Raw genomic sequence first — 15745 nt, 5'->3', positions numbered from 1 at the left:
TTTGCACATAAAGGTAAAGAATAATACTTGAATGCCATAGTCCGCTGCCAGTTCATTGGCACAACTTGGTTAAGGCAAATACAATGCCTAAGACGGCACTCTAACACACAAGCATGTATACCTTACAACTTGTTTTACCATGTTTTACTTCATCATGAAACTCTGAAAATTAATTTCTTAATTCTGCCTTGCATATTTGTCCCAAGTTTCCTCAAACAGTCAGATATTCTGCTATGGCACTGTGCAGGTAGCTGACAACATACTTTTTCAGCACATCCTACCAGAAGCAGGTGGCCACAAGCATGAATGGCCAAGTGGAACATGTATTTGACATGCACTTGCTATTACATATTGTTTCCTGTCTAGAAATGGCCAAGTGGAACATGTATTTGACATGCACTTGCTATTACATATTGTTTCCTGTCTAGAAGCAATAAGTCCCTCAATTGAAAAGGTCTAAACTGTCGATTTGTAGAGATGGAAACAAATACATACCATTTAATATGGCCTTGTCCAGACTTGCAGGAAGAATGCTTCCGTCTTTTACAGCAAGCTGTCCACCACTTCAGTCTCTTGAGCAGCTGTCTATGCTGGATACATGCATAACAGATGCCACAAAAAGTTCTGTCAACTTGCGTACAGAGTCCTTTGCAGTACACAAGTAGTAGTATTAAGCATGATGGCTTAACACAGGCATATCATTATATACCAAATTTTCCTCTAAAATAGGCCCAGGATGCATTAAGAACAAGTATTAGTGTAGTAGTGGCTCACTGCAAATAATTGTAATTCGCATTAGGTGTCGAATTTTCCTACAATTGTGTATTACTAAAGGGTGAGATATACAGCTTGCCATATAGGTAATTTGAACACAAGAAAACTCCAGGAGCACTCCAATCAAAATATTAAATAAATATACGTGTGGTCAATTTGCAGAATGGATGACAATGTGCCCATTTATTGTATGACATCATGTAGGTGGAGATTTCAAAAAAGCTTAAGATTCAGTAAAATAGCAAGAATCCCAGACGGGACAGAAAAGATTGAGCACTGTGTCAGTTTTTCGGTCCCTCTGCTGTTCTTGCTTTCATTAAATTTTGGGCATGCTTTAGCAACACGCACAATTTTCCTCTCTTTGAAACAACTATCCTTGCTGTAATAAAGTCCATTCATGTGCAGACCTGGTCCTGTACACTAGAAGTGCTTGTTCAATTTAATGAGCCCTTCATCCACTCCCGTTCTTTTGTTCTTTAATAGCGAGAGCCTCGTGCCAGCAAACTTGATGCCCTCAGGTAGCATGACGGTTTATTGAGCAGCTACCAGCTCATACAGTTCACGGGCTATGCGACAGCAGCATGACTACGAATGCTGGCGTGGCACTGCCGGGATTACACACACAGAAGTGTCCAGTGGGGTGGATGAGAGAACGACTATGTCGTAGCTAGAGTGGTGGAGTATGAGATGCAATATTTTGTTCTAGGTTGAGGCCCTGGCAGCAGAATGTTTGTATTTTTGTCTACATAATTCCTATTTATGTCATAATTACTACACTACTTTTAAAAACAACGAATAATCTCCTCTATACCTCCCTTGGCTTCATCAGGTTTTGTCGAACAAAAGAACTGAGCCCCTTGATCTATTCCATTTTTTTAGTTTGTTCAATTTCTCAGTGCTGTAAGCACGCCAGAGAACCAGTAACCTCACTGTGATCTGCAAACACACATACAGATATCAGAAAATTGCGTTCTCCAATTAATTACCTCATACACTGAAGCAGCATTGTAACCAGTTTCACTGAATGCTAGATTTTAGTTGTGCTTCCTGCAAATAAGAACCCCCTTTCGATTTCCTCTTTCTTTAGCAAAGCACCAAGGTAAACAAGAACTATACAGTACAACACAATCAAGTAGTGTTTCAACGCACCAGCACAGCCTAAACCATTTACCATTTGGGATAAGAAGCTTTTGCAATGGTGCTATTCCCAGTTTCAATATCAACCTTAACTATTCCAAGTTTCAATATCAACCTTAAAATTTGAAGTTGAATATCTCGGATAACGTACAACTCTCGCGATTTCAAAAAGAAAACAGCATGCCACAACTTGGCACGCACTATATCTTTTTAATATAAACTACTGCCCTCAGTAATTAAAAAGTGGATGAACGAGTTGTTAATTAACCGCGTAAATGTAATTTTGCTTGCGGCAAAGTATTTCCGCCTCGACTTCATGTTCATAAGCGAAAATGACAGGAGTCTGACTGTCACGCAACGTTTATAAAAAATATGTAATGTCCAAAAAGAAAACACACACTACATGCATGCTGTGCGACGTTCCGTTAAACAAATTTGCAGTTTGATGTTTGTACTTCCTGTTGCGACCAGCATCCATAGCGTGATTCACACAAATGCATTGCTTCCAATGGGCATCCAGCACACATCTAGGTGCTACGAGCCGCGACCTTGCGCAGCCAGATTATTATACTATTCATAAGGCAACTGTGCTAATTACTTGCAAAAACGACTCAGCACGGTACACGGCGGCGCAACCAGAGGCATACGCTCTGAGCAGCATAGCGTGTGCATGACAGCATTGTGTCTTCCTACCTGCGTCCCCGTCTACCTTTGCAAGTTAATTATACCTATGATTATGGAACTATAACTTCAAATACGTTTACACCGCAGAAAGGGTGTGGAACGACCACTATGTTTAAAAGCGGACCCACTTTTACGGCGACAAGGGAATGTGCAAGGCACTCCAAGCGACGATCTCGTGCAGCCAAGTTATAACGGCTCAACAACACAAGGCGTGCGTGGCTGGATCACAAAATCCCGTAATTGAACGCGCATTCTTCAGCTTGTTTTCAGCTGTAATCAACGCATACGGCAACCGCTCCGTAGGAAAGTGTAACGAAGAGCACAGAAAGCAGCGATACTAGCACAATGCATACTTTTTTTAACAGGTCCTTTCTCTTGCGCAGCATCCCTGCTGTGGTAACTGGCCGCCTGCCCAGGCACTCTTACCTGTATAAAAGTTGGCATGCACTAAGGTAACTCAGTACCGCGATTTGGCAACATTCTTGAACTTGTAGCGTACTCGCCCCAAGGAGGAGCGAAAAGCAAAGTACTACACTCCTTGAAGTCTGGGCAAGAACTAGTTTTATTTTCTCAGAAAAACAGGCTTCGAAAACGCCAACACAAAGGGGGCGTGGCTGCTTATCTCCCGCGGCACGCCGGTGATAACGTGAGGCATGTTGGTAGCGTATGCGCCGTGCGCCGCTGCATACGAATTGGTATGCGCACACAAATAAAAATTATCGCGGTCAACGGCATCAACGCCCGCTACAAGAGGCCCCCCCCTAGACCGCGGAGCCATGAAAAAAAAACGAGCAAATGTTAGCAAAAACGAGTTAGTCCATGAGGTGAGCCGGTTTCACGCGGTCGAGAGAAACGACGTCCTCTCTGTCGCGAACACGAATGGTCACAGTTTTGTTCGACCGCGACAGCACACGGAAGGGCCCGTCGTACGCAGGAGTCAACGGCGCTTTCACTGTGTCTCGTCGCATGAACACATGGGTTGCCGCATTCATGTCCGGGAACGAAAACACTCTTTGTTCGCGGCTGACGCGTGGCGCGTTGGGTCGCAGGTGCTCCAACCAGGAATGTAGCCTTTCCATATGTTCTGAAGGTGTCGGCGCAGTGCTTGGTTTCTCACCAAAGAATTCTCCCGGTAGTCGGATTGTAGAGCCGTACAGCATTTCTGCTGCACTGAATCCGAGGTCTTCTTTTAGCGCGGTACGCAGGCCCAGAAGAACGAGAGGGAGCTTCTCCACCCAGTGCTCTCTATCCAATTTGGCCGTTAGAGATGCCTTCAGTTGACGGTGTAGCCGCTCCACCATTCCATTGCTCGCTGGGTGGTAAGCCGTGGTGAACTGGAGCCGTGTTCCCAGAAGCCTTGCCAGCGCAGAGAATAGGTTGCTCTGGAATTGTCGTCCACGGTCGGTTGTTATGCGCAGTGGGCAGCCATAGCGTGAAACCCATGTGGCCACAAACGCCTGTGCGACGGTCTCGGCTGCGATGTCCAGAATCGGCGTCGCCTCAGGCCACCGTGAGTATCGGTCGACACATGTGAGCAGGTATCTGTAACCCTGGGAAGGCGGAAGAGGTCCTACTAAGTCCAAGTGCACGTGGTCGAAACGACACTCTGGTGGCCGAAATGCTTGGAGTGCTGTGCGCGTGTGCCGAGTCACCTTGACTGCTTGACATATTCGGCACGTCTTCGCCCAGCGTCGAATGTCGGCGTTAATGCCTGGCCACACAAAGCGGTCGGTGACGAGCCTCTGCGTCGCGCGGATTCCCGGGTGGCTGAGGTCGTGAAGGCTGTCAAACACTGCACGCCGAAACTGGACGGGGACGAAGGGTCTTGGAGATTTCTGCGATGTGTCGCATGTGACCATAGTCGTTGTGTACGGTAGCGGGATCTCTTCGAGCACCAGTGACAGTGGATTCTGCGGCATCTCAGTTAGCTCTGGGTCTTCCCGCTGGGCGGCGGCTAATGTCTCAAAGTCGACGGATGCTGAAACGGTGTCGATGCGGGAGAGTGCGTCGGCTGCTTGATTTTCGATCCCCGCTATGTAGCGGATGTCCGTGGAAAATTCGGAAATGAAAGAAAGTTGGCGTAGTTCTCTTTCCGAATATGAGGAACTGTTGTTTTTGAACGCATATGTCAGCGGCTTGTGGTCCGTTAAAATGTGAAAAGTGCGACCTTCTAGGAAGAAACGGAAATGCTTTACGGAGCAATAAATGGCCAGCATCTCTCTTCCAAATGTGCTGTAGCGCACTTCGGCCTGTTTCAGACGTTTCGAAAAGAAACCTATCGGTTTCCAGTCCTTGCCGTCGTATTGTTGCAACACTGCTCCCACTGCCGTCGTTGAAGCGTCAACCATGAGTCGCGTTGGCGCGTCGGAAAGCGGGTGCATCAGAAGTGTTGCGGAGGCAAGCTGAGTTTTGGCGTCCTGGAAGGCTTTTTGGTGCTCCGCTGACCAGTGAAACTCGGGTGTTTTCTTGGTGTCCCGGCGCAGCAAGTCAGTTAGCGGCTGTAGAATGTGTGCACAGGATGGGATGAAGCGCCTATGGAAGTTGATCAGCCCGAGAAACTCGCGCAACTTGCGGAAAGAGGTAGGCGTGGGAAATTCCCTAACGGCTTGTACCCGTGATTCGAGCGGCAAGATGCCTTGCGGGGTGATTCGATGGCCTAGGAAATCTAGTGCTTCAACACCAAATATGCACTTTTGAGGCTTCAAAACCAGACCATGCTCGTCAAGACGCTTGAAGAGGAGCCGCAGGTGATTTTCGTGCTCTTCCGGCGACCAAAATGTCGTCTAAGTAGACGAAGACAAAAAGCAGTCCGCGAGTGACCTCATTCATGAAACGCTGGAATGTTTGTGCCGCGTTCTTCAGTCCGTACGGCATACGAACAAATTCAAAGAGGCCGAACGGTGTTGTCACGGCCGTCTTTGGGATGTCGCTTGGTTCTACTGGAATCTGGTGATAAGCGGCCATCAGATCCAGCTTAGTGAAGATGGTCGTTCCCGCGAGGCGAGCGCTGAAATCATGGATATGAGGGAGAGGATATTGGTCTGCCGTTGTCGCAGCATTGAGTGCCCGATAATCACCGCAAGGCCGCCAGTCACCAGGCTCTTGTTTTGGCACCATGTGCAGCGCAGAAGACCAGTTGCTGGAAGAAGGTCGAATAATGCCGAGCTGGAGCATGTGGTCGAACTCACGACGGGCGATTTCGTGTCTTTGTCCAGCGAGCCTTCTAGGTCTAGCGGTGACGGGCGGTCCGGTGGTGACAATGTGATGCGTCACCTTGTGCTTGATTGGCAGTTCGGTGTTCCGAGGTTTGGTGATTTCAGGGAATTCCGCCAGAATCTTTTGAAAGTTTGACTCTGGGTGGAAAGTGCAAATGCCGCATGAGGACAGGTCAGACTTCAGTCCGACAACAGCGAGCGAAGTGACGTTGTCCTTGAGACGACGATCGCGAACGCTAACGTCAAGATTGAAGTGGCTCAGAAAGTCCGCTCCCAGGATGGCCATTTTGACGTCGGCCACAACGAAGAGCCATCGATATGTGCGCCTGAGTCCGATGTCTATCGTCATTGACTGCACTCCATATGATGCAATAGCAGTATTATTGACTGCAATTAAGCTGGAAATGGACTTGCCGCGTCGGCGATGTTGAGCTGTTGCTGGTAGGATTGATAGCTCAGCTCCGGTGTCGACAAGGAGGCGTGTGCCGGTGATGCGGTCGACAACGAAGAAGAGGCGGCTTGAGCGCTGGCCCGTGTCGCATTCCGCCGTTAGCGACTGGCCGGTGCGTTTCCCGTCCACGAGCATGGTTGGGTGCAGCGAGTGGCTTGCTCTCTGAAACGGCGGTGGTACCAGCAGACACTCTGCTCTGCCTCGCTTGAGTGGCCGCGGTGCTGCGGGCTTCGAGCACGGGACGACGAACGATGCCGTGCAGGAGGGTATTTGTTAGACAGGGCGAGGTTTTCCACTGCTACAGCCAGTCGGTCAACTCTGTCCTCTAAGCGACCTAACCGGCTTGCATGTTCGGACATTCCAGCTGCAGCAATAGGCATTTTTGATGGCTCGGTGCAGTCGGTGATGCGGTCGGCGAGTTGAGCCAGACGCTCGAGAGCCACGTCGTCCGAGCCAGCGAGTATCATCCGTGTTGACTGTGGCAGTCTCTGCAAAAACAACTCGCGAAGCAATGGCTGTTGACGCACCTCTGACGCTTGTTGGCCCAGCAGCTGACGCATTCGGTGGAGAAGTTGCGAGGGACGCTTGTCACCGAGCTCTTCATGAGACAGGAGTTGTTGCAGCCTGCTCTGTTCGGACACCTCAAGACGTTTCAGGACGGTGCTTTTTAGTTCGTCGTAGGCCTTCTCCGATGGAGGGGAGGCGAGCACTTCGTCTATGGCGTCAGCGATGTCAGGTGGCAGTGCTGCAACGACGTGGAGGTATTTCGACTCCTGCGGTCGAAGCTGGAAGCGGGCCTCGACTTGGCTGAACCACACTCTGGGGCTTTTGGGCCAGAAATGAGGAAGCTTTAACTCCAAGGCGTTGGTTGTGGATGAGCTTGAAGTGCCTTCCTCGTCTGACATGGCTGCTGTTTTTCCAAACGTCGCCGGTCACCACTTTGTAGCGTACTCGCCCCAAGGAGGAGCGAAAAGCAAAGTACTACACTCCTTGAAGTCTGGGCAAGAACTAGTTTTATTTTCTCAGAAAAACAGGCTTCGAAAACGCCAACACAAAGGGGCCGTTGCTGCTTATCTCCCGCGGCACGCCGGTGATAACGTGAGGCATGTTGGCAGCGTATGCGCCGTGCGCCGCTGCATACGAATTGGTATGCGCACACAAATAAAAATTATCGCGGTCAACGGCATCAACGCCCGCTACAAACTCACCGAGGTGTTGTATCCATTGCAGCGACTGTCTCGGCAAACGGCCCGCGCTTGCGATCTTGTTCAAAGCTGCGCGCCCGTTGGTTGGTGCCACGACGACGCATCGCCGCCGTCGATTCCATGTCAAACAACGACCCGAACGTCCCGACACGCGATGTTAGTTGTACGTGCTCATTCAACAACGATAACCGCACGTAATATTCATAAACACGGTAAAAATAGATGCACGAAACAACACTTCGTTCGCAGCGAGCGCAGAGAGCCTTTCAACGTGCATAAACCCGCCTTAACGCGCCTGAACATCACGTGTTCTCCGACGTCTCTGCGCGTGCGTGTTCTTCGGTTTGAACTAATTGGCTCTCTCGCTCAGCGGGCGATTTGAATCCTTGAACTGGGTTGCGGCAACTCTCTTCCTTCCGTCTACTGCACCTCCCTGTTCATGGCCTCCGATACGCCGGCGCGCAATCTTGGAGGCAATGTCTTGTTCACCACTCTTTCTCAGACGCGCGCCTATACTGTACTGTACAATCGGGAGGCCGCAACGCGTCAACCGCGTCTGATCGGTTCTTATTACTACTACTGCGTTCTTGCTGTTTAAAAAAATTACACCATTTCCCGCTAAAGGGGACGATGAGGCGATGCGAAGCCGGAGCACTTACACGATCGCGTTCCGTTGGCGTTCTTTGGGCATGCTATCGACCTCGCGTCGTGGAACGCGAAGAGGAACGCTACGCGCGTCTTGTCTTCCCTTTAGCCTGGCCGTTAATTCTCACAGGGCGAGCGGGGAACGCGGTCGGCAGGCGTGCGAGGGGGGGGCAGCGTAGGAGAGGAGAGAAAGGGGGAGGGGACGCGCATGCGCTGGTGCTCATCACGGCGTTGCACAGGAGAGAATTTCGGCGTGTCTAGCCCGCTTTTCAGAGGAAGAGTGGAAAGGGGGAGGGGAGAGGGGGTGCGAAAGCGGAGAGGGAGGGGGGAGGGGAGAGTGGGAGGGGAGGTGGTATGCGCATGCGCAATAAGGGTGGTCACGCCGCACACCACCACCACCACCACCACCGGATTGAACTCCGCCATAAGATACTTCGCATCTAAAATATACTGCATCTGTACACGAGTGGTGTGCTTTAATTACTGCTAAAAGTAACAGCTGCCGTCCTTACGCCTGCCTAAGTGTGCACGTCCGTGCATGTGCAAAACAAAAGCACGAGGAAAAACGGGGCATTTAGACAGCAAGTGTTCACTGTACTACTTAATACCTCTTCGCAGGCACGTATGCAGGGGGGGGGCGCCCCCCCCCCCCGAAATTCGTCCAACCTTTTATATTCCCGGGAAACCTTTTCTTCTTTTTTCCATTGAAACACGTTCTTTCGAACAATTAGGCCTTGCCCCCCCCCCCCCGAAAAAAAATCCTGACTACGTGCCTGCCTCTTCGTATTGAGCAACGAACCAATGGCACCATCAATGCCTCGCCCTTAGAGTGATTCAGCTGCAGCTTCTTTCTTATTGATGTGCTTTGTTAGCCTTAATTGATATATTCTAAGTGGGGCATGTAAGCAAGTTACTATCAATTTGAAATTGCCCATTTAAACACTATTCAAAAGTACATTGCACGTCGTCGTAATAAAAGCAAGAGAAAGTACATATTTGTTGAAAGGCGACAGCTAATCGACAAAATAGTAGTTTAACAAACTTCGTTTCTGGGCAAGTTCGTTTATATATTCGAAAAGAAAGCCAACGTACTGTGTATACTGAATAGTAACAGAAACAGCAATACTGCACTGAATTCTGCTATTTATGCCTTGAAAAAGGCTGTTTTCCTGTGTTCAGCGTGACCGTTGCCCCGCTTCGACATTGCGCCTTGCAGTATTCAATGAAATACGTTGTCCTTGGCAATGAAGAAAGGAAGGCGGAAAGCCCGTACAGTCCTTGCAGTTATTTTAGTTTCTTTTGTGAGTTACTGTGTTCGTTAAAGGTGCCATCTATAAATACAAGACAAAATTTACAATTTTCGATGCGTTTTTTTAGCATCATTGATCCCAGGAGGGTTGGAGTCAAAGAACCCGTGCATACACAATAAGTGTCCTCAGATGGGTAAGACAGTGGTAAATAACGATGAGAACGACCGACACGCACACGACCGGCGAAACCAGGGGGGAGGGGCGGGGGGGAGGCGCGGAGCAAGCAAGCGCCTCCAGACCGGCCCTGGTTTTACAATAAAGGATCGGTCGAGAAGAGCGAACTGCGACGAATGTTCACAAAGGAAACGTGGAGTTTCAAAGGTAAGGGTGAGAGGAAGTTCTGTAGGTCCGGCGCACATATGGGCGTACTTACGAAAACTGCGTGCATTATACTGGTTTGTGAACGTTTTGGCCGTGGCACAGCCTTCGTCAGAGTGAAGATTTCGACCAGCGCGCACGCGCGTTTTCTTTTGTGTGTGTGTGTGTGTGTGTGTGTGCGTGCGTGTGTGCGTGCGTGCGTGCGTGTGTGTGTGTGTGTGTGTGTGTGTGTGTGTGTGTGTGTGTGTGTGTGTGTGTGTGTGTGTGTGTGTGTGTGTGTGTGTGTGTGTGTGTGTGTGTGTTGGACTGACCTACAGTATTAACATTTATGAGGCATCGATTTTGCTAAGTGAAATAAATGGGGCTTAATTAGCAGAGGTGGCGCGTGAACTATTTTAAGTCGCACGACAGCTCCATCGGCAGTGAATAACGCCTCGATGATACGTCGACATAACTGTGTCAATTACATTTTTATTGCAAACTCCTCAACAGAAATACTCATGAAATATTTCCTCAATTTTATTTCAAAATAATTGCGTCAATGAAATTTTTATTGCAAAGTGCTCAAGAGAAATATTGTTTACGAATTACGTCCTCATGCATTGGTATTTCGAAAGGAATGAGTCAATGGAATTTTTATTGCAAAATGCTCAACAGAAATATTGTTTACGAATTATGTCCTCAATGGTATTTTTATTGAAATGATTCAATGAAATATTTATTGCAAATTGCTCAACAGAAATACTATTGAGGAAATATTCCCTCAATGGTATTTCGATAGAAGTGAGTCAATGACATTTTTATTGCGAACTGCTCAACAGAAATGTTGTTGACGAATATTGAAGCATGTCAATGAGTACTGCGGAATCATTGATAGTCAATAAAGTCAATATTTCGATCATACTCTGGCAATGAAAAATCAACATTCATTTTCATAAGGGCTATAGCACACGCGCGGTGCCGCGCAACGTCATGCGTTCGAGCGGATGTCGTTTCAGTGACACAGGTGGCAGCCAAAGGACGCTTTGATGCGTGAGAAAGCGTCTTTTATTTTTGTAATTTTTGCACTCATTCGCTCTATCTTTTGGAGGGGAGGCGTTTTCGCTCGCGGACTGTGGGTTTTCCGCAGCCATATACAGCTTGGCTGTAAAAATAACTGTAAAGGCATTAGCCCAGCTATTCTGGCGCAGTGCACATTGCTGAAGATCCATTATTTTGAATTTCACGCTGAGGCGTGTGCCCACCAGCTTTTCCGCAAATTACGTGGAGTATTAAATAATGATTTGTAAGTGTGCGCATGTTTCTTGGGAAAACAAATAGCATGGACTATTTTTATGATAATTTGATTGGTTGTGTCTAGGGAATAATCAGTCACGGGAGTACTTTTTATTTACAGAAAAATTTCATTAATATCTTACTGCGTTGCATATCATCATTGTAAGAGAAGCATGCCAAGAGAGAGCGATGTCAACAATTCACGATCATCGGTGGCACTAACAGCCTTAGCTCGTGTCTAAACAGACACGAATGAAAGGCTCCTTTTTTTAAACAACATATTTTAATTTATACAATTCTACTCTTGCAGAATCCTGCCCACCGCAAGATTCCCTCATCGACAAGGGTCTAAGAAAACTGCTCCTAACAAACCAATTTCTCGAAGTACAACTTCCGGACTTCACGAATAGTGCATCAGATGAATATGGTTTTAGCATAGGCTTTTCTGACGCCCGACTTCGGGGACTGAACACAATCAGAAGAAGCGGCCATGGCTATATCACTGCTGAATACTACGGATCCAAGCTTAATATACATATCGAAGGAGGACCCGTAGAAGTCGCTTGCGTAGCGAGATTCAACTCGTCTCTCCTGCGACACAGCCTTGGCGTAGCCATACTCGTGCCCAGCTTTCGGGCTTCACTCAGCGCTGAAGAGTGAGTAGGTTGTCTTCAATCGCTCATATAAATTTCTGCATACGGCAGCTGCATTAATTTTCCGTATGGGCCGAAGTTGTGTAACAATATTTTGGCCATTTTGGCCCGTTCTATAACTATTCCTGTGAAACATACATGCTCCCTCTAAATTAGGCACTCTCACTTGTAATCCTACCTTTCCATAAAATAAATGTTCGAATCATTTCAGATCTTTCATTTTTATTTGATTACACGTATGCGGTGCTTTTTGCAGACCGAAGTCAGCCTTGCAAGTTTTCCACGTAATAAAGAGGTGTTATATAGAAACAACTCACTTCCAACTAAAGGTTACTGTATCGCAGCGTGTTATCACGCGAGATGCAAATACCTAAAGGCGTACTTTAACTACAAATAATTATCGCTTCATGACTTGTTCAAACCTACTTTTTTATACACATGTGCCGACTTCCTATAACGGAGGCGGCAAAAAAAAGCCTGATATTCCCGGGAGCATTTTACACGGGTCGCACATAATGCTAAATCTGTCCGAACTCGCTCAAAATACCATGGTTTTAAGAAGTAGGGGGTCGCCTAGTAATTGTTTTTGTTTGTTTTGTGAACAGCTGGTGTATAGGTGAAGCTCACTGTGAAAAAGCACAGCGATGTTTAGAGAATAAGCTACGTGCGATATTGTGTTAAGACATCATTTCAGCTACATTTCAGCTATATTTGCGAAGTATTTCAATGCACTCTGCAAGGAATGCACTCCAAAAGATCACTTAAGAAGATCATGGCATGGAATAGCTGCAGTTTACTATAATCGTGTGCTTTCCGTCGAAATATCTGAAATCATAGGCAACCTATGCATTATCCGTTATTTCCACGGTACTTACACAAACAAAGTAACACTGTAATAACTTCCATAAAAAACACAACGCTAATTACATTTCCTTACATGACCATATGGCATCGTGGTGTTCACAAGTTTCACTAATTACCTAGAGCAAGAAAGGTAACGTTTATTTGCTCGATTGTCCCCACTGACGCCCATGCTTCGTTGTTATACTCTAAATGGCTATGCTATGCTACACCCTCTGACCTCCTTATTTCTCTCCCCCTCCCCCCACATCGATCCTCTTCACCGCCATTTCCCTTTCTCACCCCCTCACTATATTGTAGTATCAAAGACTATGCTATGCTTTACTCTATCCCCTCCTCCTCTCTCCTACTCTCCCTTCTCCTCATCCTCGCATCACTACTCATCACACTCGCTTCCCATTCCCACACCTTGCTATACTATACTGTACATGGGTGTCATGATTTTACCCTCTCCCCTCCACCTTTCCCTCCTCCTCCCCCTCGCTTTCCTTTCTCAGCGCCTTGCTATAGTATATTATACAAGGCTGTGCTATACATTATTTCGCTCTCTCTCTCTCTCTCTTTCTTTCTATCCCTTTCTCTCTCTGCCCCTCTTTCTTCTTTTTTTTTCGATGTATCCCTTTCTCTGTATTTTTTTCTCACCGTATGTTTCTCTTTCTCTCTATCTCTTTCTCGTTCTCATATAGTTCCCATAAATGGTTGTGCTGCTTGCTTTCCTGATAGGCGAGTGGTTACGACCCTCGCCTTCTGACCATGGGCACGCGAGGTCGATTCTCGCCTCGACAAGAAAGTTTATTTTGATTTAGTTATGTCTTATCGCCCTCCTCACCACTTCTATTATCCTCGCTTCCTACAGTCCTACCCCTAATGCACAGCTGTGCGAAGTGTTTGCTACGCAAAGCATTGACTCCATAGCTCGGCGCGGCGGTTTCAGCGTTACACCTGACGGATTTCTGCCAGACAAATAGCTCCGCTGTTAATCATACAATTGCCCAGTTGTAATAAGGACTGGTTTAACAGTTTTGGTATACATGTAAAATACTTCGGACATGACACAGTAAAAAAATCAGTTTAAGAAGTAAGCACTGAAATAAACGGATAAGCTCTTTGATGGAAAAACTGCCCATTTTAGAAGCACAACCACACTTTTAGCCCAATTTTCACGTACCATTTACCAAAGCTGTTCAAGGGAAGTTCAGCAAAACGGCAGTTTGGCCTAGTTGGAAATGCTTCATCATTTTAAGAAGCGAAGAATGACACGGGGACGAAGCATAGACACACACAGGACAAGCGCTTTCTAACTGATTTTATTATCGAAAAAACTCAGACTTTTAATCCATACGGAACTGCGCAATTCACATCTGCTACTGCCTTAGCGCACATCTCTAAAAACAACATAAAAAGACGTTCACAAAAAAGCAGAAAGCAAGTGTATCTCTTTGTCTGATAGGGCTATTGAAGGATGACTAATGCAATCTTCCTTGTGTTGTGAAAAGGGAAGTAATCCAGTGTATTTTGTACTTTTTCAAAAGAATTCTTTGAGAAACAAGGGTAACCAAACTATCAGATTTCTGTGTCTAAGAATGAGCGCAAGAAGTAACACTTTAGCACAGCTAGCGTGAGCGCACATGCCTGTGCAACGAAATTTCGTCAATTGGATGCATAATGACGAAGGTCAGTGAAAGAGTACATAGACATTTGCCTCGCTCGTGCATACTAAATTTTTGACATAAAATATTTTGCGACAAAATTGCATTACTGCTAAGTCTATTTTGCTGGCATTTTGTAGAACAAATAGAATGTGGGGGTATAGCTTAAACCATCCATTCTGATCAAAATCAGACCGAAGGCGCCGGTCTCCGAACATTGAACTCCATGATCAACACAGTCCCCATGAAAAGTATGACAAGTTCTTGTCCACCTAGCTTAATGAATGTTCAAGTAACGTATTCATCAGCTGTAATTCAATTTTTACCTTCAATAATGCTGCAGTTATACTGTTTTGTTCTATGCCATTATAAAAAACCGATAGTGGCGATTAATATTGTTTCCATTTGTGCCATCTTGATGTAAAGCCGCAATGTGATTGCCAAATTTAGGAAAGTGTTGCCAGTATCTGTTTTCAAATGCATCCCTACGTCAGATTCCCGAATACGCTCCATGATAGTGTATTTGCTCCACATATTACTTAGATTTTACTATGAAAAGTAGACCTCTCGTTATCAATCTCCTAGTTTGCACCTTACACCGTCGCTTTCTGGGGGCGGCAATCGCCAACACTACCTCACCTCGCGAAACCAAAGATCTGCATCATCAGACCTAAGGAAACTAGTCTATCAGACATCGGTTTCACGAACACTTTGCACGCACCTTCTCTGATTCATCATTGACATGACTCTCTCGCTGATGACAATAAAGCCAGTGCATTCGCGCTTTAGCACCCCTCAGCCAGTATTCAAAGAGACGCAGCGTCGCCCAGTTCATGCGATCCGTCATGCCCCTAGCCATCTCATCCCGCGGTATTGTGTCACGCCTTCGTCTCTAAGATGCCTTCTACTGCCACCTCGCGCCATTACATGCATTGCCGAAGCCGAAAATTCTCCGGTCAAGTGAACGACCTGTAATTGCAATGCAGGCAGCCACACTGGGGCGTTATCGTCTCATCCTTTTCGGGACAACACAGCACTGAACCACCCTAAAACGGCTTAGCCCTGAACTACCACACAGCTTTCCGTGAAAAAATAACGCAGCCCCTTTCCTAAACATATTTTCCATTTTCCCTATAGCGTCCACTATAACGCGTAGAAAGCACCATATAAGCCCACATTTGTCGTTATGCCTGAATTTATGTGGCTTTCATTGCTATTGTTGTTGCCTTGTTAAGCGCTCTTACATTTTACTCAAGAGGGTTTTTTTTCTCTCTGTTTTGGCGGTTTAGCCGTGAACAATCACAATTGTGCTTTTCGTGATGTAACGCCCACAGGCTCTTAATGTTGAATCAAAGAAACGCACTAATAGAACGAACTATATTTTGGTGGAAATCAACACATACGTCATGGTATTATTTGTTACCTCATGGCACACGTCTATCCTCGATCGCTCACCGCTTCTTTGTCGGGCGAGTAGTATAGGAGAGTCCTAATAAAGAAGAATTCTTTAAACACATAAGCACCCGTCGTGGTTATGTTCGCGTCATGCGATCATTCTAGTTTTTTTA

General features: G+C 46.7%; 1 protein-coding gene across 1 annotated transcript; it reads right to left on the bottom strand.

Annotated features, from left to right (window-relative positions):
- Positions 1–5316: 5316 nt before the first annotated feature.
- On the bottom strand, positions 5317–7166 carry LOC119385312 (uncharacterized). The gene is made up of 2 exons (XM_037652778.1): positions 6450–7166; positions 5317–6162 (listed from the first exon to the last, which is right to left on the bottom strand). The coding sequence occupies exons 1-2, from the start codon at positions 7164–7166 to the stop codon at positions 5317–5319; spliced, it is 1563 nt and encodes a 520-aa protein (XP_037508706.1).
- Positions 7167–15745: the final 8579 nt, after the last annotated feature.

This window comes from Rhipicephalus sanguineus, chromosome 3, assembly GCF_013339695.2.
Source record: "Rhipicephalus sanguineus isolate Rsan-2018 chromosome 3, BIME_Rsan_1.4, whole genome shotgun sequence".
Lineage (NCBI taxonomy): Eukaryota > Metazoa > Arthropoda > Arachnida > Ixodida > Ixodidae > Rhipicephalus > Rhipicephalus sanguineus.
The sequence above is the reverse complement of the archived record's forward strand: the minus strand, read 5'-3'. Positions and strand labels throughout refer to the sequence as shown.